Here is a 17,874-nt window from a genome sequence, read left to right as displayed (position 1 = left end):
TGACTATTTTATAACTTTTCATAGTTTGGTGACTAAAAAAGAAAAACCATTAGTTGGATGACTACTAATGTAGTTTACCCAAAAAGAACTAATAATGAAAGGGATAAAAGCAAGTCCCTAAAATTGGTAATTTGTTTCATCTTGGTCTTTGAATTTTTTTATCTATAATAGTCCTAAAACTTGGTAGCTTTTTTCAATTTGATCCTTAAATTTGGAATCTATTAAAGTGTGATGGCATGACCAAGGTAGTGAGTAACATATCGTTTTTGTTTTGATAGTGGTACGTATCAGTACCGATGTGTTTCGTTATACCATTTCAAGTTTATCTACATTTTTATTTTTTCACACACATATCTATATTTATAGTCTAATTTTTAATAAATTATATATTATATTTACATGCAAATATATCTAAATTCCATTCATACAAATATATTTATATAAAAATATAAATTAGGTTGGATAACTTAATTTAATAATTTTGTTTTAAGTTGAAATGCAACTTTTCCAATATTTAAGATAAAAAACAAAAGGCAAGTTTAGGTTATTAAAATTTTGTATCAATTAGTATGGGCCAGTACGAAGTTGGTATTAGTTAAAACACAATAAAACGATCGGTACACATCGAAATCTTGATTAGAACAAAACCCATATTACTTAGTATCGTTGAGGATCAGGACGGTACAGTTGGTACCGGTACAATACCAACTACCACAGGTGTGACACAATTTCAAATTTAGGAAATTTTCAAGTTTAGGGATCAAAATGAAAAGAATGATCAAGTTTAGGGACTAAAGGTTCCTTTATTCCAAATAAAAAAATATTATCATTTTATTTTATTTTGCTTGACTTTGGCATTTTCCTTTTTGCCTTTCCCTTTTTTCCCTCTTAGGAAATTGAAATTTCAGATTTAAAAGATTCTAATTTCTTGAACCAAAGCAATCTTTTTCACTTTTTGATTCAATTAACGAATAAAAGAAAACCCTAACGGACCTTCCATTTTCAAAGCTCTCACCAAATCAGGTAAATCTCTCTATATTTTTTGCTTTACTTTTGGTTTTAATTCGATCTTCTTTTCTCGTTATTGAGTTCTTTGTTTTTAGCTGATCGGAGCTATGTACAGCTTGCCGTGGATGTGAGAGAAAAGAAAAGTGAAAACCTAGTTAATGTTTTGGAATATTTATTACTTAGGATAGACTAGTTTTCTAGATTCAGGATTAATGAAATTATTGCAGATTTGAAATTTGTAACTCTATGCTCTGTTTTTTTGGTTGGAAATTGTAGGATTAGGTATTTTAAATTCGAAGCTATGATGAGATTGATCTCTGCTTTGAGTATAATTGGAGCTATACTTATGAGTTTGTAACCTAGGAATGGAACCACACACTGTAAAATGCATGTGCTTAGAGAAATGTTGGATGTGGATTGAATGATGAGGATGATTAAATGTAGAATGTAGTTGAACTATCTTTTAGTAGAGTTTTAATACTGAATTTTAAGTAGAAGTGCATGTGTAGAAATTATGTTTTGGATCGTTTATTACTTAGCTCCAGGATGGATAAGTTTTCTAGATTCAGGATTAATGAAATTATTGTAGATTTGGAATTTGTAACTTTATGCTACGTTTGTTTGGTTGGAAATTGTAGAATTAGGTATTTTGAATTTGAAGCTATGATGAGATTGATCTCTGTTTTGAGTTTAAGTTATACTTATGTAACCTAGGAATGAAATCAACATTGTAAAATGCATGTGCTTAGAGAAATGTTGGATGTGGAGTGAATAATGAAGATGATGAAATGTAGAATGTAGTTGAATTATCTTCTAGTAAGGTTTAATACTGAATTTTAAGTAAAAGTGCATGCATAGAGATAATGTTTTGGATTGTTTATTACTTAGCTTCAGGATGGAGAAGTTTTGGATTCAGGATTAATGAAATTGTTGTAGATTGCAATTTGTAACTTTATGCTCCGTTTGTTTGCTTGGAAATCACGGAATAAGATAATTTAAATTCATAGCTATGATGAGATTGATCTCTGTTTTGAGTTTAATTGGAGCTATACTTATGAATTTGTAACCTAGGGGGAAGGAAACTGAGGAATGAAAGGGAATGGAATGGAATCAACATTGAAATGCATGTGCTTAGAGAATTGTTGGATGTGGTTCGAATGATGAAGATGATGAAATGTAGAAGTTAGTTGAATTATCTTCTAGTAGAGGTTTAATACTGAGTTTTAAGTAAAAGTGCATGCGTAGAAATAATGTTTTGTATCATTTATTACTTAGCTTCCGGATTAATGAAATTATTGTAGATTTGCAATTCGTAACTTCATGATCCGTTTGTTTTCTTGCAAATTGTATAATAAGGTATTTTAAATTCGAAGCCATGATGAGATTTATTTGACTTTAATTGGAGATATACTTAATGAATTTGTAACCTAGAGGGAAGGGAGCTAAGGAAATGGAATGGAATCAACATTGTTAAATGCATCTTCCTGAGAAATGTTTCATGTGGATTGAATAGTGAAGATGATGAAATGTAGAATGTAGTTGAATTGTGTTTTGTTATAACAGAGGTTTAATACTGAATTTTAAGTAAAAGTGCACGCGTAGAGGTGAGGTTTTGTTTCCTTTGTGAAGGTTTGTGCTTTACCACCTTGATTGGTCTGTTGTTATACAGGAACTCAAAGATTGCATTAAGGGATTGCTGTATTTGGTGGGAGTGGTAGAACATCGAATCCGGGTTTTCAGAACTGATGGATACGGATAGAGAGAGACACAGAGCCAGAGAAACAGGTTTTCTATTTTAACTCAATGTTTTTAGTTTTTGGACTTAGAGGCTTTTTTACTTAATATATTTGTTGGTTTGGTTTTATTTAGATTCATACACACACACACACACACTCTCTCTCTCTCTCTCTCTCTCTCTCTCTCTCTCTCTCTCTCTCTGAAATAGACACCCTAAGAGATCCTCACGCACTACCCACCTAGGATGGCTGCAGAGGCATGAATATACATGCTTCCCTATCTTTCGTGCATGTGCTCAAGCTCCATCTACATGTGAAGATGTACAAAAAAACATAATTGCTTCAAAATACAAGTTCTTTTGTTCCCTTTATGTATCCATTACCTGCATTGTTTGCATTTTTCTATGAGTGTGTGCTAGAAAAGTGTAAGCAAATTTGTTCATCCATGTCACTGTGTCCTCACATGCAACAGAGGCTGTTCTCGCATTAGTGTGTGCAAGCATGTGTCATCGAATCTTTTCTACTTGTGGAGTTGCAGCAGTGAGAATAGTCAGTGGAAAGATGGTGCTTTGTTTGAATCTTCTCTCCATAATCACCATCAAGTAAAAATGATCTGTTATATACTGGACTATTTTTGGTTAGAACACGTTAAAATTTGAAATATATGGATAGTTATGCTAACTGCTAACAAAAGAAGGTTGGATGATATGTAGACATGCATAAATGCATATGCATTGATACTCAACTGTGAGCCTGGGCCTGCATTTCATTGCAACTTTGGCTTTCATATCAGAAGTACTATATTATATGAAGTGGTGGCAAAGCTGTCTGCAATTGTCTCCAATTTTGTTTTTCAGTCTGGCAAGCAATCGAATATTGCCTCATAACATTTTTCTTGTTATGGTTGTTTTGCAGCTTTTTATCTGTTTACTCAGCAAAGTCTTCCGGCTTGCAAACCCGTCTTAACACCAGGATGGGTGAGAGCATGACAACTCTCTTTAATCCTCAATTTTTAATTGATCTCTGGTTAATATTTAACTTGCACTTTGTAGTGTTGGCCGTATTTAATGCTGGTTCTTATCTAATTTTATAGTGTCATTTTCACTTCTGCAGGTTATAGCAATATTTTTGTTTATGGGTGTCATTTTCATTCCTGTTGGCCTGATCACTCTGCGTGCTTCTCATTGTGTAATTATCCATTCTATGGTTCTTGTTATCTCATGTGTCAAGTTATTATTGTACTTCTTTTCCTAGCATCTGTTGTTCTATCGAGAACATACATGTGGATAACCTTTTCTATTTGATTGGTAGGTTGTTGAAATTGTGGACCGATATGATATTGATTGTGTACCTGAGCCATCTAGAATGGATAAAGTTTCATATATCCAAGATGACTCAATTCCCAAGAATTGTTCTCATTTCATGAAGGTGATACTTCCCTTTCTTTGTTGATATATCTTCAGTGTGACAATCTTTACTTCCTATTTAAGTAACCTTTAAGTTAGCATAGCCAGTTCTGCCTATTACATGGAAGGTGTCTTGCATTTCACCATATGCTGAGCCATATACCTTTTCTTCGGCAGTCATTACAAGGCATTACACTGCAGTTAAGACTGCAACTGAGTGCCTCCGTCTTTCTGGATTATTACTTAGGCTTTGAAATTTACTGAGTTAAAACCTCTGGTTATCTGTGAGTTTATTTGAATTGGAAGGAAGGCTAACTGAACTAATGCACGGTAAATTTGCCTTACCGTCTATCAAACTCGAACTAGTTGGTGAAATCAAATTAACTTCTTTTTTCAATAAGTTCGAGAACGTTTAAAATGCTGGATCTATTTTTTTCCACCAAATGTTCTTCTAAAGTTTCCAATGCTTTGACTCATGATCATTTCTGCCTCTTTTTGTGGGTAGTATTTCTTCCTATCCTTTTACCATAACCTTAGCATGTCATTCTTATTTTAGGGTTAATATACCATTAGTACCTGTGTTTGGCTTCAATATTCAATTTGGTACCTAAGTTTTTTTTGTTCCAATTTGGTACCTGAGTTTGGATTTAATGTTCAATTTGGTATCTAGACCAAACGGCATCATGTGGCCCAATGAATATTTGACATGTGTGCTTTTGTAAAAAACCGTAGGTACTTAATTGGGACAAAAAAACCCTCAAGTATCAAATGGAAAAAACAAAGGTATATGGAACATTATAGCCAAACTCGAGTACCAAATTGGGACAAAGAAAACTCAGGTACCAAATTGAACATTAAAGCTAAACTCAAGTACCAAATAGTATATTAACCCCTCATGGATAGATGCTGAGGTAAACAGTTACTCGCTTCAAATGTAGGTGCATTTTTCTTAGTAGAATACCTTTATTCTGGTCTTAAAAATGCTGCTTGTTATCGTTTTTTTGGTAACACGTCTTTGTTTTTCTTCTTCACGGAATGCGTTTAAAATGTTGGGTCACCGTGGATTTTTTTTTAATGTTTGTTTATTTTGCATCTATAACTTGTTTTGTAGGTGCACAAGTACATGAAAGCTCCAATTTACATTTACTATCAACTCGATAATTATTATCAGAACCACCGAAGGTGCAGGCTCTTTCACCTAATCATTTAATGCTTTAACTCAATCAACACTGATGATAAATTGATTCAGTGCTATATTACATTTTTCTTTAATCTCCATTGTTTCTTCAATTTGCACTTTGTTTGTTTTAAATGTTTTCCAGGTACGTCAAAAGCAGAAGCGATAAGCAACTCTTGGATGGCCAGAAGTATCATGACACAAGTTCTTGTCAACCTGTGGAGTCGAATAACAATAGGCCTATTGTTCCTTGCGGATTGATAGCATGGAGTTTATTTAATGATACATTTGAATTTATTCGTGAGGGAGCAGAACTCAAAGTGAACAGGAAAAACATTGCGTGGAAGAGTGATCGGGGCCACAAATTCGGAAAGAACGTATATCCTTTCAATTTCCAAAATGGAACCTTGATTGGTGGTGGAAAACTGAATCCGGAAATTCCTGTAAGTATTAGCTTGGTATTGAGATTTTCTACTATGGTCTTTCCCATTCTTTTTTGGTCACCCAACTATCTTATATTTTTGAATGTTTCCATTTTTGCGTTAGGTAAAATTGAATAGTTGGGTGACCAATTTGTAATTTTTCATAGTTAGGTGACAAAAAAAGAAAAAAACTATAGTTGGGTGATTTCTATTGTAGTTTACCCAATTACTTATTAACTACCAAAAACACCTGTTTCCGAACTCCAATAACCACTTTTCTTTGCCCTTTTTGTGGCCCGGCTGAACGGATGCATTTAATTAGCTAAGCGACCAGGAAGATCTTATTGTATGGATGCGTACATCTGCTCTCCCTAGCTTCCGGAAATTGTACGGGAGAATCGAAGAAGATTTGGATGTTGATGATGTCGTAGTAGTCAATCTTATGAACAACTACAACACTTATAGTTTTGGTGGTAAAAAGAAGCTCGTCCTTTCAACGTCAAGCTGGTTAGGAGGAAAGAACGACTTTCTCGGCCATGCTTGTGTCTTTGTCGGATGTTCTTCTCTTACGCTTGCTATCATCTTCATGTTGCTACATGTAAAATATCGAAGGTAAAATTTCAAGAGGTAATACAACATAATTTTATCTCTTAAGAACGGATATCATCTCTTCATATGTTATAAAAGGCGTTAACCGAGTCATAATCGTACCGTTTGCAGGCCCTATGGAGACATGAGTTATTTACCTTGGAACAGGAAAAGCTTTTCAGGGTGATTCGGACAAGATCGACATACATTTGAGCTTTCTCATCGGTGAGTGATTTTATATCATAATCCGGAAAAAAAGCACATTTAGGTATTCCGTCTCGGAATTAGGAAAAAACGAGAAGAGAAAAATCGAGTGGCATCACTAGCTGGGTTATATATACATTGTTTATAGTTGAACCAGAGAAAATATTATCAGGCAATCCCTTTGTAGGTAAATATAAAATCAATGTAAAAATTATAGATTAAATAGCATTTGAAATTTTCATTATGTTTGAAAAATATAATATATGGAGATTCATGTTTTTCTTTTTTGTCTCAGTTGTGTAAATGTTAATATAATACATGTTTTAAACTTATTATATTAATATATCGTGTCGTATTTATTACATTATTTTCATGTTTTTGTGATATTTGTATCATATTGTATTCAAAACTTTTGTTCGAGCCAGATTAGACCGGTCAGTTGAACTAGTTGGATCGGGAATTGGTTGGGGTGCTAGTCTAGAGAGGTTTTGAATCGTTTGATTCAGGAATCGGTATGGATCGGTTGAATTGGACAATGAACTAGTTGAACCGGACTTTTAATATATCTCTTTATTTTTATGAATTTTTAATGATTTGTTTAATCGAATTGGACAGACTGATCAAATCAGTTGAACCAATAAACCAGTGATTTGACCAGTTGGTCAGGTTCTAAATTGATTGCTCTTTCAGATTTGATTGGTAAAAGATCCAAGCAAGCAAAGAATCTCAATCTTCATTGATCAAAGTAATCCTCCTTAATGATCCATCACTTCGTTGAAAAAGATTTCAAATTCAGTTGATGGGTTGAATAAAAGATCGAAATAATTAAATTTAGAACTAAAGTTAGATTAAAATTATATCGATGATCAAATTGATGGTTATTTAATTTGAGTGGTTCAAAGTAAGTAAATTATTTAGGAAAAAATTATAAAAGTTGATTTAACTAATATTTAAATTTAACTTAATCAATTTGTATTGATTCGTAAATAAATTGATTTTATATTTCTAATTGAATCATTCTCTAATCGTTGCTCCAATCGATTCAATTTAAGCAACACCTAATTAAACTAGACACCATATCTAGGGACAGGTGAAATGTTCAAATTGATCAAATTTCTAGTTAATAAATACTATCTAAAATAGAAAATTATTTGAATAGGTCAAATTTTGATTAATCTAATAGAAGACTTGTGACATATTATTAAAATTTTTATTTAAATCTTAATGATATTTCAACCTTTTAACCCATTAGTTTATATCATTTTTTAAAATCAATGATTTACAATTCGGATTGTAAATTCGAATATTTACAGATATTCAATTTGTGTTTTTGCACATTTGATTATTGCGGATTTAGATAATATTTAGATTTGTATTATAAAATTATTATTTGTCCAGAATTTAAAGCGGATGCAAATAGATATATTAGATATCCATTATCTAAAACATTTACATTCTGTCAATTTAGTTTTCAAACGTTTACATTTTGTCAATTTAGCCTTTATTATTTTTTTGAACTAGATTTGGCCATTAATTTTTCAAAAAGTATCAATTTACTTTTCTTCAATGAAAATACTAATTAAAATATTAATTTTTTAACGAAATTGGCTTGACAACCTACGTGATAGTCCACATGACATTATTTATCTTATGTGACACATCAAGAAATAATTTAAAAATTATAAAAAAAATCAAAACTCAAAAAGGATTATAAAAAAGTTCTTAAAATTTTTTAAAAAATTAGCATGAAACATATGTAGATTGCCCATGCGGGCTACTATTTTTAAAAATTTAACATTTTAGTCAATTTTTCCTTTAAAAAAATCAATTCAACTCTTTTTCAAAATGTTGATGGTTAAATTTGACTCTTTCCAAAAGGTTAAGGGCCAAATTTAACTCAAAAAATAATGACCAAATTCACAAAATTTGACATTATGCCAAACTAAATTTATCAGATTTAAATTTGATCTCGATATTTAAAAATGATTAGAAACTTTAACAGATAATAAACTGATATATGACGAATAATATATTAATTCGAAGTTGAATAATTTACAGATAATAAACTGATTCAAAAATTTACGCAAATTTACAATTTCATATTATAATAATTCAACAAAAACACAAATATCTGATCCATTGCCATTCCTAAATTTAATCCAGCTCGGCCCTACTTGAATTCACAATATTTAAGACACAATTTTGGGGAGGGAAATGAGTGACACATGACTCAAATCTTGATCAATAATGTCAATAAACAAAAACTTAAAAGGGGTAAATCTCAAAACTACACATAAATTTTAGTTTAAATTGTAATTTTATACAAAATTTTTGATTTTATGCAATTTTATATATAAAATTTTGATTTAATCCAATTCTCGTAAACTATTAACACAATTGTCAATATAGCATTATTTTATGTTTATATATTACATGATCAAATAATTATATTTATACAATATAAAAATAAATTGATGTATTTATTTATTTAAATGTGTATAATTGAGAGAGAGAAATGGAATTATTTAGGATCAAACTCAAGCTCTCACGCCTATAACATAATACTCTTGCCATTAAGCTAAAGGGTTATTGGCACAAACAAATTACATCAGATCAAAGTTCATGTATCAAATTACACATTAAATTTACATTCATGTATAATTTTAAAATTTTACTATAACTCCATCTACCAAAATATTCTAAATTTATTTTATTTTATTTTATTCTATTTAGTAGAAACAAAATATTCTAAATTTTTTTAAAAATCCCAAAAAATACATAAAATCCTATTATTATCCCATAAAAATATGCTTTGATATAAAAAAAAATAGAAAAAAAAAACTCACATGCCTCCATCTTTAAACATTCTTTGTTTTCTATTGTATGTATTTTTAGTATTTTTCCTTACAATCCTTTCCTATATAAACTCTAAATTAATCTTCAATTACTCCCAAAAAAAAATTCCCAAAAAATATATATTTTTAATTTTTTATTCTTTTATATGATGAAAAGAGTGAGAATAAAGAAACAGATGAATTGGGTCGAAATGGCACACGCGCGTCTCATATCTCCGAAAATATCCTCAAGTTGTTCAAAGCTAGAGACAATTTTAGAAGAAGGGTGCTATGAAAAAAGCCATGAAATTTGGATCTCAAACAAGATTTTCCTTGTTCTTCCTTTGCTCATTTCCATGGTGTTTTTGTTTCTTGCAATGCAAGGAACTCTCAATTTTTAGTATCATTGAAGGAAAAAAAATTGAAATTTTAATGGGAATTTTTTTTGGGGAAAGATTTTAAAGGGTTTTTTTCTTCTTCTTGTTTTGAGCTAAGCATGGAAATTGAATACAATTTTATATAACATTTGTAATTGTGAGAAATTTGTGTGAGATTTTGGTCCCTAATTCTTTTGGAATATAGTTTCAATCTTCTTTTATCATGGTTTATTATATCAATACAAATTCTATACCTCTCTTAATCGAATGTTTATGAGTACTCTATTTTTTAAAGGGTATTTACTTGACAAAAATGGTTAATATTTGTTAGTCCCTGTACTTCTATTTAATTTGAGATTTAGTCCCTACACTTTAAAAATTAAAAGATTAATTTTCTTATTTTTTTAATTTTAAACCTTAGTCTAATCATTATCGTTGTTGGTAATTTCTGTTAAAATTTATTAACTTAAAATGCTTATTTTTTTTATCAATCATATGATATGTTACGTGAGGGAATCGTAATTAACATTATGCCAAATTAACCGATTTTGATGTTTGGATTAAGATTTTTAAATAAAAAATATGAAGTTAGCTTTTTCTTAAAATATATTTTAACCAGAAAATATAATGATTTCTCCAACAGTTGCAAAGCAATGGCCCTTTCATCCGATCAAACACCCGAAGTTGCAATGTCGGCTTTCGAATACGGCAAGAATTTGGTTTATAAATTTCGTAAAATGCCATCTCGAGTTTTATGGCATTTGTGTCCTAACACATATTTGGATATGGCACTACAGCAAAAATAGATTTTTAAATAAATAATGCCGCTAAAAAAAAAGCTTATGGTCTCTAAAAACTCACCTAAGTTCAAGAAACATAGTTGGTGTTTTACGTGTATTTTTCTTTTCCCCGTCCCCTAATTCTTTCAAATAAATTTCCTAGGGATTGGCATATTAATTCGTAGACGATGTCACAGGCACATCAGCTTCCCTGGGAAAGGGTTCTTTATCTGATATACGGCAGGTAATTCATCGTGACCTGCATCTACATCTGTATCCGACATATATTAGGACATACTCCTCGTTTTCTTTTAAGTATCCGGGTCCAGCATATATTCAGACACCGGTGTACAATGTTTTTTGCAGGGAATTGTAACTGCTCCAATATTATTTGCTATGGAAGAGTTTCCTCGGTTAAAATCGGTGATTCAGCAAGTTTGAATTTGCAACCCCGATGCTACTTAAATCGAACCGGTGAATATGCATTTCAATTCACCAAATTTTACGGTTGCAGGCTCTCGAGTACCTATGGAAGAGTCGTGGAATACAGAGGACGAAAGAGCTAGCAATAAAGCATGCTAATCTTGTTGCAGCAGCCATTGATTCTTTGCCCGAAAGTAGCAACATCGACGTAACAAAGTCGAGACACGCACTTATTAATCTCACTCGAATACTCGTCACTAGGAACAAATGAGAGAAAAATTGATTCCCAGGTTTCAATCGGTAAAGTGTTCTTATCCCACATCAGTTTAGATTCTCTATATTACTTGTGTTCTAAGTTAGATGCTTAAGACGGTATCAAAAACCTGATTTTGTCACTTTGAAAAACATTAAACAAGCATAAAACATTCTTTATATATAAATAAAATATATACAACATTCTAACTGCAATTTTTCTTACAATATACATAAGATTTGTCTGCAAATAGCCATTTTTTTTTTGTCTTTTAAGCTTTTAACACGGCCCTTATTCCTTCGAGTCCGTGGACTCCTTGTTTGTTCCAAGCTTCCCAAAAAGATTCCAAAATTCCTTGCATTTTTGTTGACTTGTTGAAGAAGACATCTTGGGAGATGAATGCACTCCATGCATCCTATTCATATACACCGTCTTTTATTAAACCTTTTGATTTAGAGTATAAAGTTTAAAAATGAAACTCCAACTTTAAACCTCAAGAACATTAGTTGATAAGACCGAAGAGATTTAATTAAATATCTAACGGAGCTGGTAAGCAAACCTAGCTCAAATCCCGACCTCAAAGCTAGTTCATAAGATGTGAAGTAATTTGCAGCTTAAACATCCCAAGATGGAAAGTATAGGGTTTAGAGTTTAGGAACTTGTCTCTAATATCAAGTCAAACTCTAACCTGACCTTAAAGACAACCCGAAGACAAGAGAAGTTAGGGTTTATAATTTAAGGAACTTAGCTTTAATATTGAGTTAAAAGAAAAGTAAAACCCTGAACATCAAAGGTTTGCTTATATAAGATGGAGAATTTAATAGGGTGTATAAGTTATACTCGGTGCGAATCTTGCCCTATTTGTATCTCTGCAAACTTTTTTCTTGTTGCAAAAGAAACTAAAGTAGTTCAGTATCGTGCTAGTGGGCATATAACATGATGGTTGCTGTATTGTTTTTACTTTAAAACTGATACGGTACCAACCATTATAGAAGACAAGGATGTTCGATAAAAGTTTACTTGGAGGATGGAAATTAAAGGCCTTCTCTGCTACATGTAGGTGCAAACTCTAACCCGACCTTAAAGACTTGAAGACGAGAGAATCTAGGGTTTATGGTTTACAGAACCTAGTTTAATATCGAGTTAAAAAGAGATTAAAACCCTAAAACCTCAAAAGTTAATTATAAGACGGAGAATTTATTAGGGTAGTGTATAAGTTATACTCGGTGTTAATCTTGCCCTATTTGTATTACTGCAAACCTTTTACTTGTTGCAGAAGAAACTAAAGTAGTTTGGTGTCATGCTAGTGGGCGTATAACATGATCGTGCTCGTTTCGTTTTACTTTAAAACCAATACGCTACCAACCATTACGAAAGATAAAGATCTTCGATAGAAGTTTACTTGGTGGATGGAAAAGGCCTTGGGTTTAAGGTAGAACCTAGTTTAAATTCTAACCCAACCTTTAAGAGAACCTGAAGACGAGAGAATTTAGGGTTTAGGGTTTAAGGAACTTAGCTTTAATATCGAGTTAAAATGAAATTTAAAACCCTAAAACCTCAAAAGTTAACTTATAAGACAGCGAATTTAATAGGGTGTATCAGCTAGCTTTTTACTTGTTGCAGAAGAAACTAAAGTAGACAGTATAGTGCTCGTGGGTGTATAACATAATGGTGCCGGTTTCGTTTTTTATACTATAAAACCGATACATTACCAAACCATTATGGAAAGATAAGGATGTTTCTTACCTGGAGGATGGCAAAGGCCTTCTCTGCTACATATTTTTGTGATAATGTTGCACCTCTTTGTTGCAATTTGTCTGGGTGAAGACAGAGCCTTGCTTTTTGATAAGCTTTTTTCACTTGTGAGCTTTCTGCAAGGCTTGTGAGATCTATCCTGTGCCAACCACTATTTGCCCATAGAATCTGTAATTCATATATATACACATATATAGATAGATAAAAATGAATTAATATAATCCATTCTATATCAGCCTGCAAATCAATGAAATCCTTAAAATTATGGGAAACTGTTGAGTGATTTTGACCTCTCGGGGAGAAGTCTTTGATCTGTCATCTGTCGAGAATGGCTGATGAACCTCTTAGCAAGCCTGGTATTGAGTCAGAAGTGTCTATACTTGGTTTTATCCCCGAGTTTTGTCTTCCATATCTGCCAAGAACCTCGTTGAGTTCACAGAGGGGAAGTGTTTTAACCCACCATACTAAAGACATGGGTTCAAATCCCACCAAATACAAATTGTAAATTTGCATGGTGGGTGAAGCCACTCCCCCTCTTTGAACCCGGCAAGGTTAGACACTTCTAGCCCAATACTGGATTTGTTGAGGTCAAAATCCCCTCAACAGAAACCAAAAAATGGGTTAATCATAATATCTTACATCATGAAGTGTTGAAAGGAGCATTCGGATGTTATTTTCATTGCCAGATGACCAATGCTTCACATCTTGGTCTTTTTCTTCTTCAGTTTTTGGTTTTCTCGGTTTTTCTTCCTGCAGAGATTAAGAACTAGGATTTACTTGTTCGTGTCTTAGAGAGTTCGTAGATGATCATAACCCGGAAAAATCATAATAATTTTTTTTAAAAAAAGGGAAGAAAAGCAAAAGATTAGTTTACCAATGGAGATTGCATTGTTTGATCATTTTCATGTTCTCTTTGGGTATTATTGTATCTCTCTTTTGCCCAAGCAATGGCTTCATCAATTGAAACTGCTTCTTCACTGCTACTTTGTCTAAAATCAGAATTTATCTCAATAACATAAGAACTCATTCCGTCTTCGTCATCCTCGTCATCATCGTATTCATCTTCTGAGAGCGGATTAGTCTGGACTCTGGCTATGGTCTCAGGTTCTTGACTAAAACATGAAGACAGGGACGAAGGGGAGTTGAACTCCGAATCATCGGCCAATGATATTTTGATGCTTGAAAAAGAATGGGGTTCCAAGCTAATGGTTTCCGGGGAAGAAGTACGTTTGTTGAAACGATAAAGCGATGAGCTTTTCATCGGATTATCAATACGGTTTTCGTTTTCCATGTGAAGATTTCCATTATAAAACGAAGCAGTGCTTGGAAATGGTGGCATCTGTTGTTGTTGTTCTTGTTGTTTTGATGGTTCTTGATTTGTTGTTGAGTTCCATCTGCGTGGAATTATATCACGTAAGATTACAGCATTCAACAAATTCAAAACGACAGCGTTTTAAATATTTTTATTGTGGTTAAAATATGTCATAGGTCCTGTACTCTTCACAAATTTAAAATTTAGTCCTATACTTTATTTTAACCTTCCCTACCTTTAAAACCCAATAAATATGGGGGGATCTAGTTCATGTAACTACGGGTTTTAGCCTCATTAAACGAGGCAATTACATATTTAGTTTTTACCCAAAAATCAAGAATTCAATTTGATCCCTTTTAATATAAAATATTGAACTTTCACCACAAAATTCCTAAAAATAAATCCAAGTTTAACAACATAATTTTAACAGGTTAGTAATTGAACTTAAATTATGAAATCTAAAAGATAAAGGGATTAAATTTCAAAAAATAAAAATATAGACTAAATTTTAAATTTATTAAAAAAGTATAGAAATTTATGACATTTTTTAACTTTTTATTTTCTACCCCAGGTGAAGAAGACTTTAAAGAATTTGAGATTTAATCCGATTATTTCATAGGACTACGGCTTCCAACAATATATATATATATATATATTTAAAAACGTCTGTTTTAAGATTTTCATGAAAATCTTGAAACTTGGGGTGTGTTTGATAAATCACTAAAATTTTCATTTAATTTTTTAACTGTATTTGATAATCATTTTAATATTTTACTTAATATATATAGAAACTATTAAATTAATTTTATTTTATTAAAAATTAAAATAAATTACTATTTTTAAAAAATATATGCTATATCTAAATTACTACAATTATCTTTCATCCAAAACTAGCCAAAATAATATAAAATATTATATTAATAAGATTAAAATTAAAAAACCAATAATCTTTTATAAACCAATATTTACTTTTATCAAACAATATAATTATATTTTGTATTTATGTTTGTTATTTATCAAATATTTTTAATATAAATTCAACAATTATAAAATTTAGCAATAAAAAATTAATATTTAATTTTTTAACATTTAAATTTTCAGTTTATCAAACACACCCTTAGTTCATGTAACTATGGGTCTTGACCTCGTTAAAATTTAAATTATCTTAATTTTTAACCTCAAAATTTTATAATTTTATCTCAACTTATAATAGAAAATTCTAGAATTTGTTCTTTTCCATACACTAGAAGGGAGCAGGTAATGGTCTTGGCCTCCTCAAAATGAAAATTTACACTTTAGGCCCTTTAAAAATAATAAAGTGTCAAGGTAATTTAATGGTAAAAAAAATATTTTGTCCTTCTTTAGATTTAAAATTAAATTTTGACCCTGAAACGTTTAATCCCTCAAGAAATTGTAAAATTTTATGTTTATATAATGATACAAATTGTATTTTAACTCTTTTAGCAATCTATAATCCAAATTCACCTCTCTAAGGAAGTCTACAATTTTTTTAGAGGGGTTGAAATTAAATTATAATTTTTTAAGAGAGTCAAAATAAAATTTTTTCATTATAACCTTATAACTTTATAATTTTTAAAAGGACCGAATCACAACTCTATATCATTTTAGGGGAGTCAAAATATAATTTTATCATATATTAACTAGAAAGCATGTAAGATATTCAAAACGACAGTGTTTTGGTGTTTTATGATTTTTCGCTTTCATACCCCTAATTGCATCTTAAAATAAGACTCGAGTCAGGGTTATAAACGTCAAATCAACAAGACAGTAAAAAGGCAGTTGAAACTTTAAAAAACGGTTAACAAAAGACGTTTATGTTTAAAAGCTAAAAGCCGACTGATTTACCTGAGTTTTGGAGCAAAATACGACGACAGTCCGAAATCATCACCGTCCGTTCGCCGGAGACCGCTCATTTCCTGCCAACTCATCACCGAAGATGAATCCGACTCGGTTCGTTCCCAGCTAGATCGCCGGAGATCATCATCTGACTCGAAAATGTCAGTGGAGAACGACCATTCCACTTTGGCCGGAATCCTAAACGCCGGCAAACTCCTCCCACCCTTAATCGAATAACACGAACTGAAATCCAATGGCCCGAAAGCCTCATCGTAAAACGACGCCGATTGGGTGAAATCATCAGTGAACTCCCTGCAAAGCACACTCCGCGGTGGACCACCGAAGACGTCGGAGAAATCATGATCATCAGCCATGAAAACGGAGGAGTTTTTTTGAAAAAAACCAGTGTTTTCCATGGATTTTCGATGTGGGAAATTTTGGGTTATTGATACTCCAACGCACATTCGCCAATACTCTTCCATTTAACTCGTAAAATTAATCAAATTCTATGGCTTCGAGTTCTGGGTTTTTTGCGAAGAGGAAAGATTTACTTAAAGATTTTTGGAAAAAGAAAAAGGGAATTTAGGGTTCTTTTTCTTGTTGGGGTAATTGAAATTATAAGCTTTAAAGGGATTTTATGAATGATGTGGATGAAGAAGATGATGAAAGGTATATATATATATATATGGGACTGGAAAATTGATCACGTCATGCACCATTAACGCAGACATATGCAAACTCGCGTGGAAAAGTCTTTGTTTCCTTTTGGTTAACATTTAAAAATGTAAAATTATGCTATTAGTCCCTGTACTTTACATAAGGTAAACTATACTCGAGGTCACTGAATTATTAGTAAGTTTATGTTTTGGTCACTCAATTTCAAAAAGTTACAAAATGATCACTGAACAATTCAAAAGTTTTCATTTAAGTCTCTAGGCTGTTAAAATTGCTATTGTATGGCCTTTTTTGTTTGCACCGCCTACGCCAAATTGAAAATTCTCATTGCCTTTTTCTTCTACAGTTCATTTTTTTATGAAATAACTTTGAATATCATGAATCTGCGAACTAAAATCCAAATAATTTTTTTATCTGATCTCCAACAGTGATTGTCAGATCATCTTGAATTTAAGGTATGTTCTTCTACTCATCAATGGGTACTGATTAGAGGTGCTCATGGGCCGGGCCGGGCCGGACCCATAAAAAAAATTCTGCTCGGGTCCTAGGCCCGGGCCCGGCCTGGCCCGAAATATGGGCCTGAAATTTTGCCTAGGCTCGGCCCGAGAAAAAAATCATAAGCCCGGGCCCGACCCATTTTTTAAATAAAATACCAAAAATTTATTTTAAAAATTAAAAAAATTAAAAAAAGTATTTTAAAAATATTTTAAAATTAAAAAATTTTAAAAATAAATATATTTATTATATCGGGCCGGGCTCGGGCCAAAAAAGTTGTGCCCGAAGCCCGGCCCATTTTCTAAACGGGCCTCGTTTTTTATCCAAGCCCATATTTCGGGCCTATATTTTTACCCAAACCCTCCCATATTTCGGGAAAGCCGTCGGGCCGGGCCGAGCTGCCCGGCCCATGAGCACCTCTAGTACTGATTCACTGTATCGATCGTAAAATCGTTGCTTGGAGCTCGATAGTCGGACTTATTTTCTTAAATAAAAAACTTTTGAATAGTTTAGTGCCCATTGTGTAACTTTTTTAAGTTGAGTGACCAAAACATAAATAACTTAGTGACATTG

At 32.1% G+C, this 17,874-nt stretch overlaps 3 protein-coding genes across 3 annotated transcripts; 2 read left to right on the top strand and 1 right to left on the bottom strand.

Annotated features, from left to right (window-relative positions):
* Positions 1–860: 860 nt before the first annotated feature.
* Positions 861–6,828, top strand: LOC121218672 (putative ALA-interacting subunit 2). The gene is made up of 9 exons (XM_041096263.1): positions 861–1,023; positions 2,678–2,793; positions 3,660–3,721; positions 3,858–3,932; positions 4,056–4,172; positions 5,262–5,332; positions 5,473–5,770; positions 6,072–6,361; positions 6,470–6,828. The coding sequence occupies exons 2-9, from the start codon at positions 2,754–2,756 to the stop codon at positions 6,522–6,524; spliced, it is 1,008 nt and encodes a 335-aa protein (XP_040952197.1). The 5' UTR covers positions 861–1,023; positions 2,678–2,753; the 3' UTR covers positions 6,525–6,828.
* A 3,577-nt stretch (positions 6,829–10,405) lies between these two features.
* Positions 10,406–11,225, top strand: LOC121218454 (solanesyl diphosphate synthase 3, chloroplastic/mitochondrial). Its single transcript, XM_041095641.1, has 4 exons — positions 10,406–10,460; positions 10,717–10,775; positions 10,898–10,954; positions 11,046–11,225. Exons 1-4 carry the CDS (start codon positions 10,406–10,408, stop codon positions 11,223–11,225), a joined length of 351 nt encoding a protein of 116 aa, XP_040951575.1.
* A 143-nt stretch (positions 11,226–11,368) lies between these two features.
* Positions 11,369–16,792, bottom strand: LOC107960268 (uncharacterized). Its single transcript, XM_016896576.2, has 5 exons — positions 16,141–16,792; positions 13,837–14,356; positions 13,602–13,712; positions 12,954–13,130; positions 11,369–11,622 (listed from the first exon to the last, which is right to left on the bottom strand). The coding sequence occupies exons 1-5, from the start codon at positions 16,611–16,613 to the stop codon at positions 11,479–11,481; spliced, it is 1,425 nt and encodes a 474-aa protein (XP_016752065.2). The 5' UTR covers positions 16,614–16,792; the 3' UTR covers positions 11,369–11,478.
* Between the last annotated feature and the right edge of the window lie 1,082 nt (positions 16,793–17,874).

This window comes from Gossypium hirsutum, chromosome D06, assembly GCF_007990345.1.
Source record: "Gossypium hirsutum isolate 1008001.06 chromosome D06, Gossypium_hirsutum_v2.1, whole genome shotgun sequence".
Classification (NCBI taxonomy): Eukaryota; Viridiplantae; Streptophyta; class Magnoliopsida; order Malvales; family Malvaceae; genus Gossypium; species Gossypium hirsutum.
Note: the sequence above shows the minus strand (reverse complement) of the source record. Positions and strands in the feature narration are given on the sequence as shown.

Excerpts from the sequence above, each read along its gene's own strand:
- LOC121218672 (XM_041096263.1), top strand. The coding sequence starts at position 2,754 with ATGGATACGGATAGAGAGAGACACAGAGCCAGAGAAACAG. Across the intron at positions 3,722-3,857 it reads CCGTCTTAACACCAGGATGG|GTTATAGCAATATTTTTGTT; the intron begins GTGAGAGCATGA and ends TCACTTCTGCAG. Across the intron at positions 6,362-6,469 it reads CTACATGTAAAATATCGAAG|GCCCTATGGAGACATGAGTT; the intron begins GTAAAATTTCAA and ends TACCGTTTGCAG.
- LOC121218454 (XM_041095641.1), top strand. The coding sequence starts at position 10,406 with ATGGCCCTTTCATCCGATCAAACACCCGAAGTTGCAATGTCGGCTTTC. Across the intron at positions 10,776-10,897 it reads CTTTATCTGATATACGGCAG|GGAATTGTAACTGCTCCAAT; the intron begins GTAATTCATCGT and ends TGTTTTTTGCAG. Across the intron at positions 10,955-11,045 it reads AGTTTCCTCGGTTAAAATCG|GCTCTCGAGTACCTATGGAA; the intron begins GTGATTCAGCAA and ends TTACGGTTGCAG.
- LOC107960268 (XM_016896576.2), bottom strand. The coding sequence starts at position 16,613 with ATGGAAGAGTATTGGCGAATGTGCGTTGGAGTATCAATAACCCAAAAT. Across the intron at positions 14,357-16,140 it reads TATTTTGCTCCAAAACTCAG|ATGGAACTCAACAACAAATC; the intron begins GTAAATCAGTCG and ends AATTCCACGCAG. Across the intron at positions 11,623-12,953 it reads AGGCCTTTGCCATCCTCCAG|GATGCATGGAGTGCATTCAT; the intron begins GTAAGAAACATC and ends GTATATGAATAG.